The 25758-nt window shown below is 39.4% G+C and overlaps 1 protein-coding gene across 1 annotated transcript in view; it reads right to left on the reverse strand.

The window, feature by feature from the left end:
* Positions 1-25758, reverse strand: part of LOC102859246 (pantothenate kinase 3-like) — a 30803-nt gene that overhangs the window by 861 nt on the left and 4184 nt on the right. The window contains exons 2-6 of the mRNA XM_006884330.1: positions 13294-13646; positions 9058-9311; positions 3914-4090; positions 1822-1945; positions 63-188 (exon numbers count right to left, since the gene is read on the reverse strand). Coding sequence (XP_006884392.1) covers positions 63-188; positions 1822-1945; positions 3914-4090; positions 9058-9311; positions 13294-13646 — 1034 coding nt within the window. The remainder of the gene's footprint in view (positions 1-62; positions 189-1821; positions 1946-3913; positions 4091-9057; positions 9312-13293; positions 13647-25758) is intronic.

Raw genomic sequence — 25758 nt, forward strand, 5'->3', positions numbered from 1 at the left:
ACAGAGTTGTAAGCTCCTGGCTTCCTTTGAGTAGAGATCAAGGGCACATAAAACAAACACACCTGATGTTCTAGAAACAATGCTTTCAGTTGACCATTTGACCAATAATCCAGTGCATATGCCAAAAGTTTCATTGAGAGTGTATTGACACGTAGAAAGTTTCCAACAAAGACAACTCTGGTTATTTTCTAGAAGAAATAAAGCAAAATAAAAAGAATTAAGGTTTTACATTATAGAAGAGCTGGCAAAAAAAAATCTTAAAGATGTCAACTACTACAATTTTACTCACGCCTACTATATTTCTGACACATACCTACCAATCACATGGAATATATAAAATCTGTTTAGCAGAACCTAGGCAATATTTTATAGGTCAAAACTTGTTCTTTAAAAATGGTCAATAAATAATCCATTTAACAAAATAATTTGGAGACACATTATTGATTAGGTGCCAAGCCAAGGAAAAGCAGAATGTCTTAAAAAAAAAAGATTAAAAGGTGGTAAGTCTGCTGGACAATGACAATTGTATGGTGGACAATGACATTCAGCTGAGAACCCTACACAGCAAGGGGGAGCATAAACTCACAGGCTTCAACCCCATGTATCCAGGCATTCTGTTTCCCAGCAAGACCTTCTTTCTACTAATATTTCACAGGCACTAATTTGATTACCTTGCTGCCTCTATGATAGAAAATCTTAAGAGGAGAGAAAATGTTTCAATCCTAAAAGCTATTCCCACCCTAAGTATTTCTAAGATCTAAGCTAAAAACCTGCTTACCTGGTTCTATCAGCCAGCCAATTTACTACATTTAGAAACATAATGGATAAAATTTTAGGTTTAAATATACAGTAACTCAAGAGAATTAACAGGCCCTTTGCATAGGTTTTCCTCCATCTTTTCCCAAATATTTTGTATACATGACTTCATCTCCTTTAAATTTTTACCCAAGGGTCATATTCTCAACATGGCTTTCTTTGCCACTCCATGCTCTACTCTCAATTCCCTTTGAACTGTTGGTTTTCTTTTTAATAGAATTTATAATTTAATGTCACAGAAAGAACAACTTATTGATTACTAATAGAGAAAAACAAAAGGGGTGGTGGTGTAAAAATCTGTTTCCCAAAGTGAACAACGTCTGATGCAGCCAAACTGAAAACCAAACTATTAATTCTGGCTCTTGTCAATAATACAGGATATAGTAAAACTGCCCCATAAGGTATCCCAGGCTACACTGTTACTGCCACTTGTTTTCCCATAGTAGTTGACCTTTCAACTAGCAGTTGAGTGCCTAGCTACTGTGCCACCAGGGCTCCTAGTACTCCACAAAAGAAATTGATGGACTCCTTCAAAAAGTAAACGTCTCAACTGACTATAAGTATTTGATATTTTAAATTCCACAGTATTTACTATATGGAAAAAAGAACTCAAAGTGATAGATCTTACAGAACAAACCATTGACAGTATTCAACACTGTGAAGAACAAGTCTCAATGCCTTCATAGCCCTGTACAATGCTGCTTGATCCTTATGCAACAAGGCAGCACTGTAAAGAAGCCGAGGGCAGTAAGAAAAATTCCAAGTATTTCACTAACCAAATGCAACATTAACAGCAAAAAGGAATTTGTAAAACTTAGTTACCTCAAAATGCATGATTATAAAGATTTTTCTCTAAAAATACTTAAGGCTATGTACTTCTAGATAAGTATAAATTTTAAAGGTAACACAAAATATTCATTAGTCATAGGCTAACAGGAGAGCACAAGCTTAAGTCTCTAAGTCTGACTGCATTTCACATTTATCATACAATTATATTTTCCTTACCTCATTAATAGCACACATTCGTGCCAAAGAGCCAATGTTATTAGTGATGGTAAGCAAAGTAGCTCTTGCTAGATCCTCTTTACTAATAGATTCTCGCTTGTCCTTATGTATCATATTCCCAAAACTGTGGAGAAATGGGAAACAAAAAGTCAACTCCATTAGCAAGCAATTATCTAACACGTTGTTGTCATTATGTGCCTGCAACTCATAGCGACCCTACCTATGTACAATAGCCCTAAACCCTGACACACATTAGCAGATGAATTTATAATACTGGTTTTTCTTCTAAAATTGTGACTAACAGAATTTCTTTGAAAGGGTAAAATAAAAATAATCCAAAAATCAAGCTCAAGGTCCTCATGCTGGAACTGATTCAAGGCTGACCCTCTAATGGATTTCTAAGGCTGTAAATTGAAAATATCACTAATTGTTTCCTCCCATCAGATTGCCTATGGATTCAAACTGCCATAAGCTTGACCCTTTGTGTTGACAACACAATCCTCTAGGACTCTGCCACCAGAGGCATTTCAAATACTAGACAGAATAAAGATGGACTATGTAGAAATAACAGAAGAGATGGAGGAAAAGATGGAAATTATCAGTGATTTCATTTTACTTGATCTACAATCAATACCCTTGGTACCACCATCAAATCAAAAACATGTTTGCACTGAGCAGTCTGTTGTCAAGGACCTTTCAAAAGTGCTAAAGAGCAATAACATCAATTTAAAGACTAGGGTACACTAGATCCAAGCCATAGTCTTTTCCATTTCTTCTTATACATCTGAAAGTTGAACAATGAGTAAGAATGACAGAAAAAGAATGGATGCTTTTGAGCTGTGGTGTTGGAAATGTGTACTGAATATCCCATGGACTGCCTCAGAGAATGGCAAAGTTCAGAGCTGTTGTAGTATCTCTATGAGTTGAAGGAGACTTAACGGCACATAACAACAATAACCACCAAAAGAGTAAACAATTCTGCCTTGGAGGAAGTGCAATCAGGCTGCTCCTTTGAGGCAAGGGTATGTACAACAGCCCTAAACTCTGCTCTGTCCTGTGCCAATTGCACCATCTCCGATACACCCATCCCAATTACCCCAGTCACTGAATCAGTCCACCTCATAGAGGGCCTTCCCCTCCAGCACTGTCCCTCCACCCTGCCAAGCATGATGTCCCTCTCCAAGGACCGGTCCCTCCTTGCAACAAGTCCAAAGTATGTTAGACAGAGCCTCAGAATCCTTGCCTCCAAGGGACAGCCTGGTTTGACCCTTTCCAGGATGAATCTGTTTGTTTTCCTAGCAGTCCATGGTACCCTCAATACTCTTCTCCAGCACCACAGCTCAAAAACATCAATTCTCCTTCTATCCTCCTTGGTCATTGTCCAATTCTCTGATGCATAACAAGTGATAGCAAAGACCATGGCCTGTATCAGATGCACCTTAGTCTCCAGAGAGACACCATTTCTCTTCAGTACTTTGGAGAGGTCCCTAACAGCAGACTTTCCCATGGCAATACATCTTCTAATTTCCTGACTGCTGGTGCAGAGAGTGTTGACTGTGGAGTAAAGCAAACTGAAGCTGTGAGCAATCTCAATCTATTTAATAAATATAAGGAGCCCTGGTGACACAGCAAGTCAAACTTTGGACTGCTAACTAAAACACTGGTGATTCAATTCACCAGCCACTCGGATGGAGAAGATGTTTAAACTTACAGCCTTGGATACCTGATTGGAGGGCTGTCATGATTGAGAACTTATTCAACAGTACTAGAAATGGACATGGTTGCTTCTTAAAAGAAACAGAATGTTTTGTAGCATATACTGTTTTAAAAGAATATACAGTAATTTTTAAGAGTAACAGAGCAAGATTATGCATTTGCAACTGTATAGTGAAATAATTAAAGCATATTCAAGAAAGAATAAAGGTGGTTCCCTGAAAAGGTACTAGAATAGACCTCTTATTGCATAGATTTGATTTCTAAACTGATACTACCTATAATGCAAACTGAGGTGAGACTGTTCTTTTATAATTGCCTAATACATTGCAAAGAACCAAATATGTACCCTGAATTACAACATAAATGTTAAACTTACCTAGATGCTACAGCCCAACCTGGCAGACCAAATCTTTCATAATCTCCGCCATAAATATCACAGACCAGCTTGTCTGCTTGGGTGCTGTCACCTTTGGATGCCATTTCAAGAGCCTCTTCAAAACTTTCACAGCCAGTTAGTAAGCTACACAGCCCTAGGAAGGTACCACCACCAAGGCTAAAGACAAAGAAACTTGGTAAATTACATCTCCACAGTGTATTCGTTCCCCAAATAAAAGAATAAAGCATTTATTAAAAAAATACAGAATCATCACATTGTTATGAATGAAAATGTTAACATAGTAAAATTTAAAAACCCAAACCACACTGGTCAAAGCAAAACTTATCAAGACTTGAGAAAAATTCAAAGAAATAAGCCACTTAGTGGAAACAACACGGAGGTTATGCTTTATCTTATAATTGCCCTCAACTTATTTTTGTGTGTTAAAAATGTTAAAGATTAGCAAATTTTTCAGAATCATATGGATTAAAAGGAGAAAACTAATTCCAAATGTTACAGGTCAATGATTTCTTTTTTCCAGGTAAAAACATTTAAGTTAGAATTTAAAAATTAGCATTTAAAGTATCTCAAAATCTTTCCTCTTCAGTTTAATAAACATGATTCCTCACTTCTACTTAAGCCAATGAAGTATCCATAAAGTCATTCTCACACACAACCACAATCTTGTTCTGCATTCATTTTAAGTATTACAGAAAATGTTATGTGGTGTTTGAAACATGTTATCCTACAGAGAACTCACGTTAAATCCACAATTTAAGAATTTTATGTAGTCAATTAAGAATTAAATATATACAGTCAATTAAACATGAATACACTCAGCCTAAATTATGCTTAAAGAACAATGGAAAAAGATGGAAAACGCTTTGAGGGGGAAGCTGTTGTTGTATGCTGTATAGGTGGAACCAACCCATACCTGACCCCACATGGCCCTTGCTCTTTTTACACAGATTCAAAAGCTGATGGGTTTTTAGGCAGATACTGCTCATCCTTCTTCTATGGAGCAGCTGGTGGCCTCAAACTGTAGAGCAGCTTCTTGCCACTAGGCAACCAGAGCTCTGGTGGGGTGGGGGTGGTGAGTTATGTGCTGTCGAGTCACTTGTGACTCACAGAGACCCTATGTACAACAGCGCTAAACTCTGCTCTGTCCTGTGCTGATTGTACTGTCTCAGATACACCCATCCCGATTACTACAGTCACTGAATCAATCCACCTCATAGAGGGTCTTCCTTTCCTATGCCGTCCCTCCACCAACCAAGCATGATGTCCCTCTCTAAGGACTAGTCTCTCCTTACAACATGTCCAAAGTATGTCAGACGAAGCCCCGGAATCCTTGCCTCCAAGGAGCAGCCTGTTTAACCCTCTCCAGGATGAATTGTTTTCTTGGCAGTCCATGGTACATTCAATACTCTTCTCCAGCACCACAGTTCAAAGGCATCAATTCTTCTATCCTCCCTAGTCACTGTCCAACTCTCTGATGTATAACAAGTGATTGCAAAGACCATGGCCTGTGTCAGGCGCACCTTAGTCTCCAGAGTGATACCAATGCTCTTCAGAATTTTGGAAAGGTCCCTAACAGCAGACTTTCCCATCGCAATAAGAATTTCCTGGCTACTGGTGCCAAGAGTGCTGACTGCGGAGCCACGCAAACTAAAGCTATGTACAATCTCAATCTCTTCACCATCCATCCTGATGCTGCCAACTGGTCTAGTGGTGAGAATCTTTGTCTTCTTGATATTGAGCCTCAGTCCATATTGAAGGCTGCGGTCCTTGACCCTCTGCAGCAAACGCTTCAGATCCTCCTCAGTTTCAACAAGCAGGGTTGTGTCATCTGCGTAATGCAGACTGTTGATAGATCTTCCACCAATCTTGACCCCACATTTCCCCTCATAGAGCCCAGCCTCCTGGATAATCTGTTCTGCATACAGGTTGAAAAGGTTATGGAGATAGGATGCATCCTTGGCGTATGCCCTTCCCAAATTTGAACCATGCAGTGTTTCCTTGCTCTGTTCTGATGACTGCCTCTTGGTCCAAGTATAGGTTTCTCATTAGCACGATCAAGTGTTCTGGGATTCCCATTCTTCTCAGAGTCAGCTACAGTTTGTTATGATCCACACAAACACCTCTGCATAGTCAATGAAACACAAATACACATTCCTCTGGTATCTCCTGCTTTCAGCCAAGATCCATCTAACACCAGCTACAATATCCCTAGTATCACGACCTCTTCTAAACCCAGCCTAGACTTCCGGCAGTTCTCCGCTGATGTGCTGTTCCACTCGTTTTTTTATAATCTTCAGTAGAATCTTGTTGCATGTGAAATCAATGATATTGTTCTATAGTTTCCACACTCTGTTGGGTCACCTTTCTTTGGTATGGGAACAAATATAGATCTCTTCCAGTCAGTTGGCCAAGTGGTTGTTCTCCAGATTTCTTGACACAACTTGGTGAGCACATCCAGGGCAGCATCTGTTAGCTGAAATACGTCAACTGGTATACCATCTATTCCCAGGGCCTTATTTTTTGCTATTCCCTTCAAAGCAGCCTGAACTTCTTCCTTTACCATCATGGGCTCTTGCGCATATGATATTTCATTAAATTCTTCCGTGTCTGCCAATTCCTTTTGATACAGTGACTCAGTACATTCTTTCCATCTTATTTTAATGCTTCCTGGATCATTTAATCTTCTGCCTAAAGCATCCTTGATTACAACAACTCAAGGTCTGAATTTGTTCTTCAGTTCCTTGAGCTTAAGAAATGCTGGGCGAGTTCGGCCCTTTTGATTTTCTGACTCCAGCTCCTTGCACATTTCATTGTAATATTTTACTTTGTCATCACACGCTGCCTTTTCAAATCTTCTATTCAGCTCTTTAGTATCTTGAATTCTTCCTTCTGCTTTGGCTTCTCTGCGCTCGAGTGCAATATTCAGTCTCTTCTGACATCCATTTTGGTCTTTTCGTCCTCCTCTTCTGTTTTTGCAATAACCATTTGCAATCTTCCTGGATGAGATCCTCTCCCAGCTCATCTGGTCTTTACTCAGTGTTCAAGGCCTCAAAACTGTTCCTGATACAGTTCTGAAATTCAGGTGGGATAGACTCAAAGTCCTATTTTGGTTCCCATGGATTTGGTTTAATTTTCCTCAGCTTCAGCCTGAACTTGCATATGGGTAGTTGGTGGTCTGTTTCACAATCAGCTCCTGGCCTAGTTTTCACAGCTGATGTTGAGCTTCTCCAGCAGTTCTTTCCGCAGATGTTAACTGATCTGATTCCTATACGTCCCATCAGGGGAAATCCATGTATATAACCTGCGTTTATATCTTAAAAAACATATTTGCAATGAATATGTCATTGTGCAAAATCCAATTATTCTCTCTCCAGCTAGATTTCTGTCACCGAGTCCTGTTTTCCAACTACTGAATCTTCTCTGTTCCCAACTTTTGCATTTCAGTCACCCATTATCATCAATGCATCTTGATTGCATATCTAATCGAGCTCCCACTTTCCTCTTCTTTGGCTCTGGTTGTTGGTGCATATATCTGAGTGATAGTGGTATTCACTGGACTTCCTTGTATGCGTATGGGTATTATCCTGTCATTCACAATACTGTACTTCAAGATGGATCTAGAAATGACTTTCTTAACTATGAAAGCAACTCCATTTTTCCTCACCTTTTCATCTCCGGAGTAATATATCGTATGATCATCAAGCCAGATTATGGGGCCTGTTTTTCAATAGGGCTTTTCTATGTGGAAGGGCGGGACTACACGAATGGGGTGTGTTGGTTTATCCAAAGGGATTAGCTTGGCCAGTCTCAAAAATCTACAAGAGGACTGGCTAGTTTCACCAATAAACTGAAGAGCTCTAGCTGCTGAGACAGAAGCTTCCTCCACTAGAAAATACAGCACTCTTCCCCTGATCAGAGGAGAGACCGTCCCAACCTGATGAAATACAGGATACACTTCTGGACAGAGGCAGCAGCTGCCATCACAGAACTGGAGAACTGCTGTGAGAGGAGACCTCTGGGGTGGGGGAAGGACAGGGGAAGCCAATATTGGCAGGACCGAGACTTGGGAACACTCTAGAGGTCTGAGGCTGAGGTGCCTTGCATGCAAATTTTGGAAGCGGTCTTGGCTGTATTGCTACTATAACCTTTTGGTTTCCCCAATATAGTTCTGTGTGGTCTATGAGCTATCACATCGGATTTTGGACCCAGCAAAGCAGTATTACGAACGTTGAGACGAGTAGAAAGAGACATGGGAGCGCAGGGGACATGCCTGACCTCATGGGAACTGGTTTTATGTTACTAATGCTGTGGACGGGGACAGTTTTCCACCGTGAAGTCAGTGAAGGTCGGATATGGTGCTCAGCAGATGGACTGGTATGATGACTACAAGGGACCTGAGAATGGTGGAGACAGATCATGAGTATGGCAGAGGACAGGCAAAATTATGTTTTGTTGTACATAGGGTCACTATTATCAGTAATCATTGCAACTGCACCTAATACAGTTCTGCTACTACTCTGTAGTTTGATGGTAAAAGCTAGGCCATCAGAGTACTCCTAATATCAGGGTAGTGATGTTTCCGCTAACTGCTAGACGAAGAAAGGCTAGGAAGACACTCAGTGTACCACTTCCAAAAATTACACAATTAGTATCTATGGATTCAAGCCCAATTTGCTCGTTCTAGACATATCAAGAGGCAACTAGTAGTAAAGGACAAGCTTAGTTACTAGAGACCTAGTGAGCTCAAGGTGAAATGGAGAAGCACAACAGTCATGATACAGGCTACCACGCGTTGAGACTGATTTTTTCTGTCTACAGGGTTTTGTAATGAACAGAACAGTCACCTGTAAGTAAATGATCTCTGGTTAAAATCAAGCTGAATTATTGGAATAATTCTAGATAACAATTCATTCATACCATTATGGCAATTTTGAGTGTCAAAAGATACTGACCAAATATATGTAATAATATAGCTGAGTTCAGTGCTTACACATATTAAATTATTATGTAAACATTTTAACTTATAATTATCTATGATTTTTGTTGCTTAATTAATATTGTTCTCCTGATAAAGAACATAAAGAAAACAATCTGAATGCTTAAGATTAAGTAAGGTTTACTACCTTGTTCCAGTTACTCGTTTGTACTTGTCTTTGGAATGGACTGCTAAAATACTGACTCCTGAACCAATGTTCACTACTAGTAGTGGGTATGGATCATCCAGGTTAAAAGGCATCTTTTGGCATCTTTCAGGCTCTGAGGCATTAGCAAAATAATAGCACTCTGCCTGTCCATTGAAAGTGACAGAATCTATATACAGCAAGCCCTTTACAAGGCAGTCAAGTTCATCCAGTTTATGCAAGTGGAGGTTTCCAATCTTAAAAAAAAAAAAAAAAAGACAAATTAAAAAAATTAAATCAGGTTCCTACTGTGGTCAACATGTTATGTCATTTAAACCATTTTATGTGAACAATTCAGCAATAATAATTATTCACAATACTGTATAATCATTACCACTATGCTGTGCCAAAATCTTTTTATCACACCAAATAGCAACTCTGCATTCATCAAGTAGTAATTCTTATTTTCCCCTACTCCAACCCTTGATAACATATAGTTTGTCTCTATTTCACATAAAAGGAATCACTTATTTATTCCACTTAGTGCACTGTTTTAAAGGCCCATCAGTATTGTAGTAATTATCAGGACTTCGTATCTTTTCATGCCAGAACATTCCATTTGATGTATATACAACATTTTGCTTACATAATCATTTGCTAAAATCTCCCGTTTGTTTCTACCTTTTCACTATGAATAATGTCACTTTAAACAATGGCTTTCAACTATGAGTTCCTGTTTTCTGTTCTGATTACTATACTGAATCAGCCCAACCGTAAAAACATCAAGTATGCCCCTGCTTCTTTTTATTGGTCATTACAGAACTTATTTAAAGGGCAAAGGTGTTGTCCTGAAATCAGACATTTGTAACTCGGGACTCTGCCGAGAGTTTAACTCAGTGTAATTGCTGTGGGGGCAAAAGTGAAAAAAGGAAAACCTTTAAAGTACTTAGCCCCACCACACTAAATAAACACCATATACTTTATAAAGAGAACACTGATGACTTAGTGGCAAGGAACTGTGCTGCCAACACAAAGGCATACAGTTTGGATAAACTAGTATAAAGTGATAATGATCGATATTCTCCTCTGGTGTGACTTACTGCCTCTGAAAACCCACTGAAAGGTCATCTATGGGTTGGTTCCGAATCAACAGGAGACCATCACAAACTATGAAACTTCAAATTCATCTATGACCTCACATTTTAGAAATCTGTTGCAGGCATTTTCGTTCTCACAAAGATACATAGGAAAGACCACTGACATTTACTGGGCAGGGACTAGAAATGCCAAATATACTGAAATAGGTGGGGCAAGATTTTTAAGTGTCCTGACAAATATTTATGGGTTGGTAGAATAAAAAAAATTCCATTATCTGAGCCTACATTAAAGTGTTTTTATACATTTATCTAAACCTTAAATATTCATGAAATCATTTTAATAATAAATGTACTAGAAATGCCAACGACTATATAAATTTATTGCTTGGAATCATGCCAAATGTTTTGGAAAGTCATGTCATTCTTGGTATTGTTTCTCTAGAAAAAGAAACCCTATCAATTCAGCATTTGTAGTTTCAGTGTTCAAGATGAATCTATGTTCAGGTGCCAAGTGTCTTAATTACCTCACGTCTTCTGGTAGGAGGTACTACAGAATATATCTCAAACTCTGCCTTCATTCAAGTCAGTTCTGACTCATAGCTAATCCCTCATTAGGTACCTGACATGGGAAATCACTCAGAAGATTGTTCATGGTATTCCCCTCAGAGCCACTGGTGAATTCAAGTGTTGTCTTTCGATTAACAGTGCAACTCTACAAATTACATCTCCAGAGCTCCCTAGAAAATTACATTTTTATCTATCTATCTATCTATCTATCTATCTATCTATCTATCTATCTATCTATCTCCCTCTCTCTATCTGTTAGGGGTGGTGCCACTGACTTGGGTTTGACGTATGACAAGTATGACAAACCAAAGAACAGACCTGGACCCTCTCCTATCTTGTGCCAGCATCATCATGTATTACATACATGAGCCCACTGCTGCAATTACATCTCACTGAGGGTCTTCACTAACCCTCCACTTTTCCAAGCATAATGGCCCTTTTTTCTACTGATAGAGAAATGAAAGTTTCCCATGCTATCTTAAATTTGGCAATCTTAGGAAATCTTTCCCAAACCAAAAATTCATGAAACAAATATACACCACTGATTTGTGTGGGAAAAAGTTGGGCACTCTTGGACCTAAAAAGTAATCTACTCAATGATACCAAATAAAATCCAAACAATACTAACTTAGTGTTCACACAGTTCAAATCTAGGGTGGCTTGACAATGAGATGCTAAATCTATTTCTAAAGAGTTTGAGCTCTTTAATAAACAGCTCACTGAGAAACAAGTTTTGTTTCTTGTCTTTTTGTTTCTGGTAGTATGCCCCCCTTACTTCATAAAAACGAGTTCTATCATGCCTTTTGTAAAAGTGGTGTTTTTGTAAAGCAAACTTTCAAAATGTGGGAGATGCTTGTACCTTAACTTCCCACCTTTCTAATTTTGTTTAAAATTCATTTATTTCAGGTTAATAAAGAATATATTACTAAGTATCTGTTTTAAAAGATGTTGTTTGAATTATCACTTCCTCTGCCAATGCTAATTCTCTAAGATTTGTTAGGTATCACTGTGTTCCATGGCACATCTTTTCAATATTCATACCATAATTATAACACACTACACGTGCACTTCTTACCCATCTGTCTGGTCTAGACTCTTCAGAAACCTTTGTGTCTTATACCTAACTGTGTCCCTGCAAGTGTCTACTAAAGTACCTGAGAGCACATGCTTGAATATTTGCTTAAATAGAATATTAACAACATCCAGATGGCATTAATGTCGCAAAAAGAAAAAAAGAAACACCAAAAACCCCCATATTCTTAGCCTAGAACCGAACTTACCCTGATGACTCACTCTAATTTTCAGTCAAATGAGAGGTCAAGATGGTGAATTAATTATAAAATCAGGGAAGCATTTTAGAGCAACTGACCTTATGTGTCAATAGAAGGGCAGCATGTGCCCAGGGATAAAGCTTTTCCCAGGGGAAGACAGGAGAGGACAGAAAGACAAATGAAAAGGACAAGCATAGGGAGGGAAGTGGCCAGTGTGTTATTACATAGTAGGGATTGTAATCATTGTTACCAATCACAATGTGTATGAACTCCAGCTTTAGAGTCTGATATTTTCAATGCTTAGGGTCAGAGGACATGGCTTATGGCAAGAAGTGAAGTGAATACTAAATAGTACATGTCTAAACAACCCACTGATTCTGATTCACAGCAACTCTACTGGAGCCTTGGAACTCCTGCAGAGAATTTAGGGCTTTGCTACATCTTTATCACTTTTCAATTAGAATAAAGTGTGTGAACTACTGCACAAGAGCTCCTTATAACCAAACCGTTAACAGATTTATAGTCACTTGTAAGAGTTATATATAAGATTACTTATCTCTACTAAGAGACATGTCTTCTATGAATTTGAGTCATTTAGTAGTTCACACCCACATTATTAGGGAAAATTCTGGTAGCGCTAAATACCAACCTCCTAACCTTTATTCTAACTGACAAGATCAGAACCAAGACAAATTCTAACAGTATAAAATTTAAATCAATATCCACACAGTCCTCCTGCTATAACCAAACCACCCACTCTGCACCAAAAACATAGTCTAATTAATGGTAATTAATGGTGTAGGAATCTGGAATAAAAGGATAATGAAGATTTTCAACCAGGCATCTATTAACCAAAACAGAGGCTTCAGGTGGGATTTTTGAAAGGTGATTACTGGTTAATACTTAAAAACATGCAAACATGTGCAAAAGGGCTACTAAAGCAATAAAAGATAGGCATAGCTATGCAAAACAGTTAAAATGAAAAAGAAGGAAAAGGATAGACAGGAGTAAAGCCAAACATTACAGAATGCTATCAGCAAAAAAAGGGGAAAAAGGGAGCTGAAGGTGCTTTAACTGTACCTTTGTAGCATTCTTAGATTTAGCAGGTTTTATCAGATATCATGATTTCATTAATGGACTCAAACCTGTTCAAAATCAAAAGCTAGTCATGAATTCACTACTGTTATCATGGAGGGTGAGGGGACTGATCTAAGAAACTTGATAAATTAGATGGTAACTTAGTCTCAAAAATCTGAATATAATGGTTATAAATTTTCAGTATTACCTAAGTAGTAGATACTTACTGTGCGAAAATCTTTTTCAAACTTGTAAGCACCACCTCCTGTAGCACAGAGCACCGTATGTAAGGTTGAGAAGTTTTTATTTCTTCCCATTTGGATAAAAGTAGGCAGGTCATGGGTTGGAAATCGAATAAAGTGCAAGTTCCCTCGTCGGCCAAAAAGTGTTAAATCCTTAAGTTCCAGGTGTACATCTCGAATGCCAGTGGATCCATATGCTACATTAGAAGTCAAATATTTCCGAATACTTTTTAAACTCTCAACTTCTTCTTGTTCTTCCTCTGCTGTGATATCAATAGGTTCAAAATATGACAGCTTTACAAGTGTTCCTCCAATATCCATGCCAAACCATGGGAAAGCTGTGGGAATGGGAGACAGAAAAAAATTGGAAATATAAATTAGGAACTAGTTTAATTAGACACATTTTTTTTCATTTAGTTTCAATTACTCATTAAGAAAAAAATTTATGGACTATCTTATTTATCACTCATCTTTTTCCTTCAGAGAGAGAGAAAGACTATTGACATAGGACGATCAGGGCTGGAAAAACTCAAACCTACTGCTCCTGAGTCAATCTCAATTCATGTTGACCCACCATCTGGTTTCCAAGACTAGGACTGCCTCATCTTTCTCTTACAGAATGAGTTCAAAGTACCAAACGACGGTTAGCAAAGGGTCTGTTCATTCTTGATCTAAGAGCTCCTTCCCATGTGTTACTTTATTGTTTTATTAAATAAACTAATATTTGATAAAATAACAACCCTGAGTCAACCAAGCCGCATAATCATTCTATGAACTACAGATCTGAACCTTGCCCTACTTCTTCACCATCCTCACAATTTCTGCCATCCTCAAGATGATTGCTGTAGATACTGTGTATCCGTTCATCTTGTTGAGGGTCTTCCTCTCTTTCGTTGGCCCTCAACTTTTCCCAGCATGATTTATCTTTCCAGAGACTAGTTTCACCTGAAAATACACTCAGAGTAAGCAAGATGAAGCTACACTATCCTTGCCTCTAAGGAGCACTCTAGTTCCATTTCTTTCAAGACAGATTTGTTTGTTCAGGACTTCCAGGGGGAATAAAAAAAATTCTTTTTCACAAATGTAAAAGGTGAAATAGAAATATAAACATATAGACCAATAGAGAAATAAAACACTGTGCTGGCTGAAGAATTCTAAGCAAAAAAAAGTCTATCCTTAAGGTAGAGAGATAAGTCTAAGTTATAGTAAATCTTGTAGAAAATAATGATCTAGGAAAAATTTTTAAAAATACAGGCTACCAAGATCTCATCCCAGAAGTTGCTATGTACTGCAGAGTTGGAACCAACTTATAGCTTGACTACACAGTGGGTTTCCAGAGGCAGCAAATTGCAAAGAAGTCTGCTCATCTTATTCCTGCACAGCAAATTCAGCAACTGGGACCGAAATTGAGTGTCTTTTGAATTGGCAGCACTACTCCTTACTACTAAACTGCCATCCTGAGGCAATATTATATCACCACAGGCATCTTCTACAACTAAGGAAAGAAGGTAGAGATCACCAGCTGTCCACAAGTGACAAAACCAGGATTCTACAAGAAGTCTCTTCTTATCAACTTGGCTTGTAACTATTTACAACAGTGACAAAAAAACAATTTAACATTTAAAGTATACTTCTGTTTCACGTAGCACACAAATTACAAAATGCCTGCCTGCCCCGCCCCCCCCCCCCGCAAGTAGTATTTTTTAGGTAGATGTTGTCAAGTAAAATGAATTCTATTTTGCACCTTAAAAATTAACTTTACTAAAGACCTTCCCCTAGAGCTAAAAGAGGATTTGTTCCTCTAAAGGGAACACCAGGAATTAGAGGGACCTCTGGTGGCTTAGTGGTAAAAGGTGCACTGTTTTCCCAAAGGCACATGGTTCAAATCTACCAACTGCTCCACAGGAGAACCATCTCCTCCCATGTGATTAACTGCCTGTGGAAATCTGCTGTAAAGTCTGCTAGTTGGTTCCAACTTGAATGACAATCACCCCCTAAACAGTGAGAAAAATCTGCTAGAGACATAAAATTAAATATTTAAGTACTTGTATACCAGATCTGGAAGACATGATTCATGAGAAAAAATTCTACACATCTTCAGAATTTCTGTGTTTAGTTATGCTTCAAATCTAACATACAAATGCCTATAATTGTTGTATACAGGGTACTTTCCATACACTGAGAACTCTGGTGCTATAGTGGGTACAGGGTTTACCTGCTAACCTAGAAGGCCATGCCTCTTAGCTGGTTTGAATCCATCAGCTGTTATGCAGAAGACAGGCAACCTCTTCCCAAGAAATTTACTGCCTCTGAAAATCACTGGAGGGCCAGTTAGGCATTGGTTCTGACTGGACAGCAATGGGTTTAAGTTTCCACACATAACATTAAAGACACTCTTTGAGACACAGTAAAAGATCCCTAACAGTGTACATGATGTTGGTATGTGCCATCAAGTCGCTTGTGACACATAACCCTATGCACAAGAGCCCTAAACACTGTTCTATCCTGTGCCAACCTCGCTATCTCTGACATACTCACTCCCACCACCCCAATCACAGAATCGATCCATCTCATCAAAGGTCTTCCTCTCCTACGCTGTCTCTCTCCAATCTCCCAAACATGATGTCCCTCTCCAAGACCAGTGCCTCCTTGAAAATGCCCAAAGTATGTCAGACAAAGCCTCAGAATCCTTGACTTCAACCAAGGAGCATTCCGGCTTCACCCTCTCCAAGACAGAGGTCCCTCACAGCTGACTTTCCCAATGCAATTATTCTCTTGATTTCTTGGCTTCTGTTACCTAGAGTGTTGACCACAGAGCCAAGTAAACGAAAACTATTAACTATCTCAATCTCTTCACCATCCATACTGACGCTGCCAATTGGCCCGGCAGTGAGAATCTTTGTTTTCTTGATGTTGAGCTTCAATCCATATTTAAGACTGCAGTCCCTGACCTTCTGCAGCAAGTGATTCAGGTCCTTCTCAGTTTCAGCAAGCAGGGTTGTGTCATCTGCATAATGCAGGATGTTGATGACTCTTTCACCAATGCTGATGCCACATTCCTCCTCATACAGCTCAGCATCTCGGATGATCTGTTCTGTATATAGACTGAAAAGGTATGGAGAAAAAAAATACATCCCTGACAGACCCCCTCCTTGATTTTGAACCATGTAGTGTCTCCTTGCTCTGTTCTGACGACTGCCTGCTGGTCCAAGTATAGGTTTCACATTGTTGTTATGTGTTGTCGAGTCGTTTGCGACTCATAGCAACCCTATGTACAACAAGCCCTAAACCCTGCTCTATCCTGTGCCAATCGCGTTGCCTCTGACACACCCATCCCGATTACCCCAGTCACTGAATCAATCCACCTCATAGAGGGTCTTCCCCTCCTGCGCTGTCCCTCCACCCTACCAAGCATGAGGTCCCTCTCCAAAGACCTGCCTCTCCTTACAACATGCCCAAAGTATGTCAGACGAAGCCCCACAATCCTTGCCTCCAAGGAGCAGCCTGGTTTAACCCTCTCTAGGATGAATCTGTTTGTTTTCTTGGCAGTCCATGGTACATTCAATACTCTTCTCCAGCACCACAGCTCAAAGGCATCAATTCTCCTTCTATCCTCCCTAGTCATTGTCCAACTCTCTGATACATAACAAGTAATTGCAAAGACCATGGCCTGTATCAGGCCAACCTTAGTCTCCAGAGAGACACCGGTGCTCTTCAGTACTTTAGAGAGGTCCCTAACAGCAGACTTTCCCATCGCAATACATATTTTGATTTCCTGGCTGTTGGTGCTAAGAATGCTGACTGTGGAGCCGCGCAAACGGAAGCTGTGAACAATCTCAATCTCTTCGCCATCCATCCTGATGCTACCAATTGGTCCAGTGGTAAGAATCTCTTCTTGATATTGAGCCTCAGTCTATACTGAAGCCTGCAGTCCTTGACCCTCTGCAGTAAGTGCATGAGGTCCTCCTCAGTTTCAGCAAGCAGGGTTGTGTCATCTGCATAACGCAGATTGTTAACAGATCTTCCACCAATCCTGACGCCACACTTCTTCCTCATAGAACCCAGCCTCTCAGATACTCTGCTCTGCATACAGGTTGAAAAGGTATGGATACGACACATCCCTGGTGTACACCTTTCCCAATTTTGAACCATGCAGTGTTACCCTGCTCTGTTCTGATGACTGCCAAGCCCAATCAAATGTTCTTGGATTTCCAGTCTTCTCAGACTCAACCATAGCTTCTTGTGATCCACAGAGTCAAAAGCCTTTGCATAGTCAATGAAGCACAGATTGACATTCCCCTGGTACTCTGCTTTCTGCCAAGATCCATCTTACATTAGCTATAATATCCTTAGTACCACGACCTCTTCTAAATCCAGCCTGCACATCTGGCAGTTCTCTGCTGACACATTGCTCTAATTGTTTTTGGATAATTTTCTGCAGAATCCTGCTTATATGTGATATTAATGATATTGTTCTATAATTTCCGCATTCTGTCGGGTCACCTTTCTTTGGAATGAAACAAATATTGATCTTTTCCAGTCAGGCTCAAGGCTGAATGAATCACAAGAATTCCTGGAACTCTGGAAGCCAAGAGTCAGAGGCTGGTCAAAGAGTTAGTAGTGGCAACCATGGGGAGACAGGGAGAGGGGGAGATGGGAGGTAGGGAAGTAAGAAAGAAGATAGGGGACAGTCAGGCCAATTGTGGAGGCTGCAGAAGAGCAGGCTGTAAAAAAATGAAAGGAAGAAGAGGTAGTTGCAAAGCTGCAAAGGAGGACATAGAGTTAAATACTTCATTTCCTTTCTGTACAGATGGGGAGCCAGGAGAAAGAAGGTTTGGTGGGGTTGTTTTATAAGGTTAGTACTTAAGTCAGACTTAAACCTGACCTGTAAAAGGTTTTGAACAAATGGGCAACATCATTATTTTCTTCTGAAGTAATGGCTCATTTGCTTTTATATCCCGATCTAAAGAAAGTGAAATGATTTAAAGTAGCACTAATGTTACAATAGTCATGTGCTCTTTAACTCACCAGTGGCTCTGCAGGAGAAAAGGCCAGCGATCTACACCTGCCAAGATTTCTGTCTGGGAAATCCTATACAGCAGTTCTTATATTCTACAGGATTGCTATGATTGGAACAGACTTGACCACATACCACACACAAGCTTTTATGTCACCAAAGACTGGTATATCTACCCCAGTGGGGCAGTAAGAAGTTTTGGTGGTATAGTACGTTATGTATTGCATTCTCCTAACGGAAAGATCAGCAGCTTGAATCCACCAGTTTCTTTAAGAGATATAGATGGGTAGTCTCCTCTTGTTAAAATGTACAACCTCCTTTTCCTGTGAGCAGCTTCAGGTAATCTCCCAACATGGTTCGCTACTCGCTTGACCCAGAAAACCCCACAAAATCATGCAAATCAAGAGGCTCAAATCTCTGGGTCCACTTTAAGAACACCCAAGAAACTGCCCAGGCCATCAAGGGTATGCATATCCGGAAAGCCACCAAGTATCTGAAAGATGTCACTTTGCAAAATCAGTGTGTGCCCTTCCAACAATACGATGGTGGAGTTGGTAGGTGTGCCCAGGCCAAACAGTGGGGTTGGACACAGGGTCGGTGGCCCAAAAAGAGTGCCGAGTTTTTGCTGCATATGCTTAAAAACGCCGAAAGTAATGCTGAACTTAAGGGTTTAGATGTCGATTCTCTGGTCATTGAGCATATCCAGGTGAACAAAGCTCCCAAGATGCGCACAGAGCTCATGGTCGGATTAAACCCTACATGAGCTCCCCCTGCCATATTGAGATGATCCTTACTGAAAAGGAACAGACTGTTCCTAAACCAGAAGAGGTTGCCCAGAAGAAAAAGATCTCCCAGAAGTAACTGAAGAAACAAAAACGTATGGCTCAAGAATAAATACGTCATCAAATAAAATGAAAACTTTAAAGCGGAAAAAAAATGTACAGCCTCAGATCTCTGATGGTAGGTCACAATGATCCACAGCAGTGAGTTTGAGTGGCACAGTGGTTAAGTGAACAGGGACTAATATAAAAGTCAGTCGTTACCCTACCTAGCATACTCCTAGGGACAAGGATGAGGCAATCTCCCTCTGCAAAAGAACAGACCTTGGGAACCCTTTGGTGCAATTTTTATTTCTTGTACTAACCACTTCCCCCAAAAAACCCAAAAGGGGAGAAACCCAAACCCAACTGCTTTCAGTAGATCCCAACTCATTATTTGTAATGAGAACACACATAAACCCCCACCTGGGTCTCTGAGGCTACAAAACTTTACAGCAAGAGATTATCCATCTTTCATCAAATGATTAGAAGATTTGAACTGTCAAACTTTCGGTTAGCAGTCTGACAGTTAAGCACTATGCTACCAGGGCTCCCTAAAAACAAATCCACTGCCCATAGTGAGCCTCTATCAGATTTTCAAGGTGGCAAATTTTAATGAGGGAGATGGTGGGAATGTGGAGTGGACTTGAACCATATACCTTTCAGTTAGTTCAACGCATAATACAGTATGCCATGAGGCGTCTTTACAGGGTCACAATGAGATGGAACCAACTGGATAGCAATGGACTTGGTATTTTTGGCTTATGTTGTTAGGTGCCGTCCAGCAGAGTACAACTCATAGCTACCCTATGAACAACAGATCTGTATCATCCCATCCTATTATACAATCTTATATCTGTCACACCTGAGCCCAATGCTGCAGTACCTGTGTCAATCATTGAGGGTCTTCCTCTTTCACTGAACCTCCTCCACCTTTCCAAGCATGATGTCCCTCCTGGTAACATGTACAAATCATGAAGACAAAGCTTCAGAATCCTTGCTTTCAGGGAGAGCTGTGCTGCACTTTCCCCAGGATAAGATTTGTTTGTTCTTTTGGCAGTCCAAGGGATATTTAGTACTCTTCTCCAACACAACTCAGAAGATAAAAAACTTCCGCCTTAAGAATAGATTGCATCTTAACATCAAGACAAAAATCCTCACTATAGATGGATGAAAAGACTGAAATCAATGATTTCATCTTACCTGGATTCTCAATCAACATCCTTGGTACCCAAAGTCAGAAGATCAGATGTATTGTATTGAGCAAGGCAGCTATAAGGGACCTCTCCAAATTAATAAAGAGCAATGATGTCAGTTTAAGCACTAAGGTGAGTCTGAGCCATGGTCTTTTCACTTACTATGCATCTGATTGTATGAGCAAGAAGCGGATGGTGGATTTGAACTGCATGCCTTTGGGGTAACAGTGTAACTCCTTACCACTAAACCATCAGAGTTCCCTGCTTATATTATTACAAAACTACTAAATCACATCATTACAGAAATATTATATATATATATATATATATATATATCAGCCAAACCGAACTATAATAACCTAAGTATCACAGCAAGTTGTTATCCTTGCCTAGCATCTCAGCAATCATTATTGCCAGGGATACGTCATAAAGGCACAAAATGTTCAAATAATACATTTCCCTCCACTATTGTTGTAAATGTGAAACCATACTGTCAATAAGTGTGGTATACAAAGGAAGCAAACTGTAAAACTTTAAAGCGTTACGGGGTTAAAAGTTCCTTCTCGCCATTTCTATTTTCACTCAGAACACTCTGCTTTCAACTTTATAAATACTTGAACACTCATTCTTGAAAGCAAAAGCCTTAGTTAACACTTACATGATGAATATTAAATTTTAACAAAAAACTATTAATTTTAAAAGGAACCTAACTGCCTAGGAAATAATTTCTCTTATAAAGAGAAAATATTGGAGGAGATAGAATATATACTTTTCTAAAGATATGCATGAGTTCCAAGACTCAAACTTGTCTTGATGATGTCTAACAAAGACTACTTTGTATGGCGCAGCCAGCTATCTATGCTTCCAATAACTGAAAATTCCTTGAATTAAACTTTGAAATATATCAAAATTTTAAGGTTCATAGAATTTTCCAAGAAAATATTTTGCTTAGGTACAATTATAATGTAAATGATAAAAAATATACATAATCTTCCACTGCTTCTTTAAAAGGCTTTTCAGACATGTTGATTTATTTGCATGAAACAATCCAAATGCAAAAAGAAACCTTCCCATAAAGTTTAAAAGTTATAAACAAAAATATGACATATTAGTTATAATATTTAAACTGAGTTACTTCTCATTCACTTTTGTTGTGACGTGCCGCTGAGTCACTTGCTACAAGTGACCCTATGTACAACACCTCTAAACCCTACTCTATCCTGTGCCAACTTAATGTCTGACACACCTACCCTCATTACCCCAGTCACTGAATCAATCCATCTCATCGAGGGTCTTCCTCTCGTGCTGTCCTTCCACCTCCCAAGCATGAGGACCCTCTCCAGGGACTGGTCTCGCCTTGCAACAGGCCCAAAGTATGTCAGAGGAAGCTTAAGAATCGTTGCCTCCAAGGAGCAGCTTGATCTCACCCTCTCTAGGACAATCCTGTTTGTTCTAGTAGTTCATGTATATTCAACACTCTTCTCCAGCACCACAGCTTAAAGGCATCAATTCTCCTTCTATTATCCCTAGTCATTGTCTAAATTTCTGAAGTATAGCAAGTAATTGCAAAGACTATGAACTAGATCAGGCACACCTTAATCTCCAGACTGACAACATTGCTCTTCAGTAACTCAGAGCGCTCTGACAGCGACTTTCACAATGTAATTCGTCTTTTAATTTCCTGGCTGCTGGTCTCAAGAGTGTTGATTATGGAGCCATGCAAATGAAAGCTGTTTACAATCTCAATCTCATCACCATCTCTCATGATGCTGCCAATCGGCCCAGTGGTGAGAATCTTTACTTTCTTGATGGTGAGCTTCAATCTATAATATTGAAGGCTGCAGTCCTCGACCTTCTGCAGCAAGTGCTTCAGCCCCTCTTCAGTTTCAACAACCAAGGTTTTAGCACCTGCATAACACAGACTGTTGATGAGTCAGTCTTCCTCCAATCCTGATGCTACATGTCTCCTCACAGAACCCAGCCTCCCGGATAATCTGCTCTGCATATAGACTGAGAGGGTATGGAGATATGACACATCCCTGGTGTACACCTTTCCCAATTCCGAACCATGCAGTGTTCCCTTGCTCTATTCTGACTACCTCCTGGTCCAAGTATACATTTTGCGTAAAATAATCAGGTGTTCTGAAATTCCCATTCTTCTCAGAGTTACCAGTTTGTTGTGATTGGCACATCACAGTCACATGTCCGGAAAAACACTCGACTCCAAAAGCTTGTCACATTCCTGCACTCACACCACCATGCTCCTTCTGTCAAGGAGCAGTTCCAGAGACCCTGGGAGGAGTCAAGAACATGGCCGGCCTTTTGCCAGTACACACACACACACACACACACAATTTTAAAAACCCCAATATATACAAACACGGAGGAGCGGGAGGACATTATGTTGAGTGAAATATCTCAGTCACAAAGGGACAAATACTGTCTAACATGGCTGTAATAAAAGAATACAGGGTGGGTGTGGGGATTTGGAGAGAGAATGAGAAAGTGAATAATGAATACTGCAGTGGAAGAGATGAGAGGAAAAATTGAAAGGAATATATGATTAGGCATTATCTGTATGACAACAATCTGGAACAAGGGATGCACTGTGGGGTGGGCTGGGAGGGGAGGTGGTAAGAAAATGTGTAACAATGAAGAAAACAAAAACAAAATTCTAAGGTGTACCCAATACAAGCCATGGTCTTTTCAATTACTTGCTATGTATCTGGAAGTTGGACAGTGACTAAGGATGACCGAAGAGATGCAACAAACCTATCTTGGACAAATTGCCAACCAGGGTGCTCCTTGGTAGAAAGGGTGGCACATACTTTGGGTGTGTAGTTGGGAGGGATGCGATTTTGGAAAAAGACTATCAGGCTTGGAAAGGTGGAGGGTCTGATAGTAATACCCTCAGCAAGATGGACTAATACAGTGACTATAATAATGGGATCAAGAACATCAGAGGTAAGGGCAGGGTCCTGATCCATTGTTTACGGGGTTGCTATGAGTCACGTCTACTGTCACAACAGTAACAACAACTACAACACACTTGCAAACTATGAATCTTTTAGATTTTATAATACATCAACTAGAATATACAATTTTCTAGTTCTAGCAAAAAGTTCTGGAAGGTCAGTGTTTACTCAATTGCTAACTGTAAAATCCGAGGTTTGAACTACCAGAAGCTCTGAGAAGATAACTTGTTTTGTATATGGGGCAGTTCTACTCTGTCCTATAGCATTGCTATGTAAGAATGAGAATCAACTTGCTGGCAAAAGGTTCAGACTTAGTATTTTTAGCAGTTACCAATTACGAAAATTTATTTCATAAAAGTGAGCAGGGAAAGAGAAAGACCTGAGGTCTGCTAGTGGCTCAAAAGTTAAAAAAAAAGGGGGGGGGGGAGTTGCCACTACTGCATATTCTTCCCCACCTCAGAAGAGTTCTAGAATTTTTTTCCAACGACAAGGAAATAATAGCCATTTCAAAAATACGAGGCAGCTAGAACTCAGATGATACAAATTCTTAACCAAACTCCATCCAGCTAGTAACTCTAATTACCAATACTTATATTTTCCACCTAAGAAAGGACATAGGAGGTGGGGGTATAGAATCCAAACACTAGTTATATGCAATGAAGGCATAAGGTAAAAGATAAGTCCAATCAGAAGCTCCCTTTAAACAGTTACATGAGGTGTAAAGAAAAAAACCAAAAAAACAAACCCACACACAGGCCAAAAAAAACCCTAACAAGTTTAAGGAATCAGACAAATACCTAAATTTATGGCGTTTTGCTTCTAGCCAAGAAACAGGTTAAAAGTAGGTCACCAGTGAATAAGCAGCCTAGTTAACATATATAAACTGAACATTTTTTTAAAATTTCTATTTTTTGGGAATAAAACACTTCATTGCCAAGGTGAAATTAATTATCCAAAATACACATTTACAAAAACAAAACAATCATTCCAGTGATATAAGTGAACATGGAATTTGATAATGAAAAGTATACAGTTAGTTCATTCTCCAGGATAATTTCCTAGAACCTCTCAGGATCCATTCATCTAGCCTTCAAAAAAATAACTCGTTTCTCAACTGGATCTGAGAGCCACTTCTGGTTCCCTAAACGTAATGGAACTAGCCCAAACTAATACAAGAATAGAATGCTACCAAGAAACAAATTCCTTACTAGGTAAATTATGTAAGCAAAAAATGAAAACACCCACGTTCAATTATCTTTTAAAATTATTATAAAGAAGACAATTAGTCACCAGAGCAGGTTATTAATTTCTAACACCAATTCTAAACCAAGCTCAATGCTATGGAACAAATTTCCAAATAATGGTAGCCTCCATCAGTTTTCCAAGGCTTAAATTTAATGGGAGGAGACTGCCATGGAGCAGTTATTCAACTCAAATCCAACACAACTGCTCCTGAGGTTGAAAGTCCACCAATCGTCTCCCCTGTGATTTACTGCTTATCAGAGTTCAATGGAGGGTCAGCTGCATCTGAGTCAAATGGTATGTAACAGTGACATCTTTCCTTTATCTTAACTAACCTACCATGGCTCATAAGGTGTTTTACATTTGCTATCTTCCTAAATGGTAGTAAGGAAGTGAGGGAGGCCTAAAGAGCTATTGACACCAATAGTCCCACCTAATTCTATGCCAAATTAGGATTTCTTTAATAATAATTACTCTTATGGCATTGAGAGAAACAAAATGCTGGAAACGTTTTAAACATATACATAATTCTTTTACAAATGAAACTGCTGATGTTTTGAGAAACAAATAAAAACCATCATCTTAAGTATTATATTTAGAAGACTTTTCTATCAATTTTGTTAGTAAATTAATTTCAGATCAGCTATATTAGAAACATTACCACTGTTCAAATCTACCAGATGCTCTGCTGGAAGAGGGGCAATCTCCTCCTCTGTCAGTGGAATCCAAGATTCGACTTGATGGTACAGAAGAACAAAAAAATAAACACTGCCTAACGCAGCTTATTTCCTGATAGAATCTGAGTTTGCAAAGCAAGGCATACAAAATACCAAAACCAAAACATGCATTATCTCTTACTATTGACTTCGTTAATGAAGTTATATGTGACACATGTGAAAAAATCTGTGCATGTATTCAACATCAAAACAAGCAAGCACCCTTTCCTGATTAAAACACTCAACAAAATAGGACTAGAGGGGAACTTCTTCAACATAGTAAATAGTATATACACAAACCCGAGAGCCAACATTGTTCTCAGTGGAGAGAGGCTAAAGGCATTCCCTTTAAGAACAGGAATGAGGCAAGGATGCCCATTATCACATCTCCTATTCAGTATTGTATTGGAAGTCTTGGCAGTAGCAATAAGACAAGAGAAGGAAATAAGAGGAATCCAAATTGGAAAAGAGGAGGTAAAATTATCT

Source organism: Elephantulus edwardii, unplaced genomic scaffold, assembly GCF_000299155.1.
Source record: "Elephantulus edwardii isolate Elephantulus edwardi_28Jun2011 unplaced genomic scaffold, EleEdw1.0 scaffold00033, whole genome shotgun sequence".
NCBI lineage: Eukaryota > Metazoa > Chordata > Mammalia > Macroscelidea > Macroscelididae > Elephantulus > Elephantulus edwardii.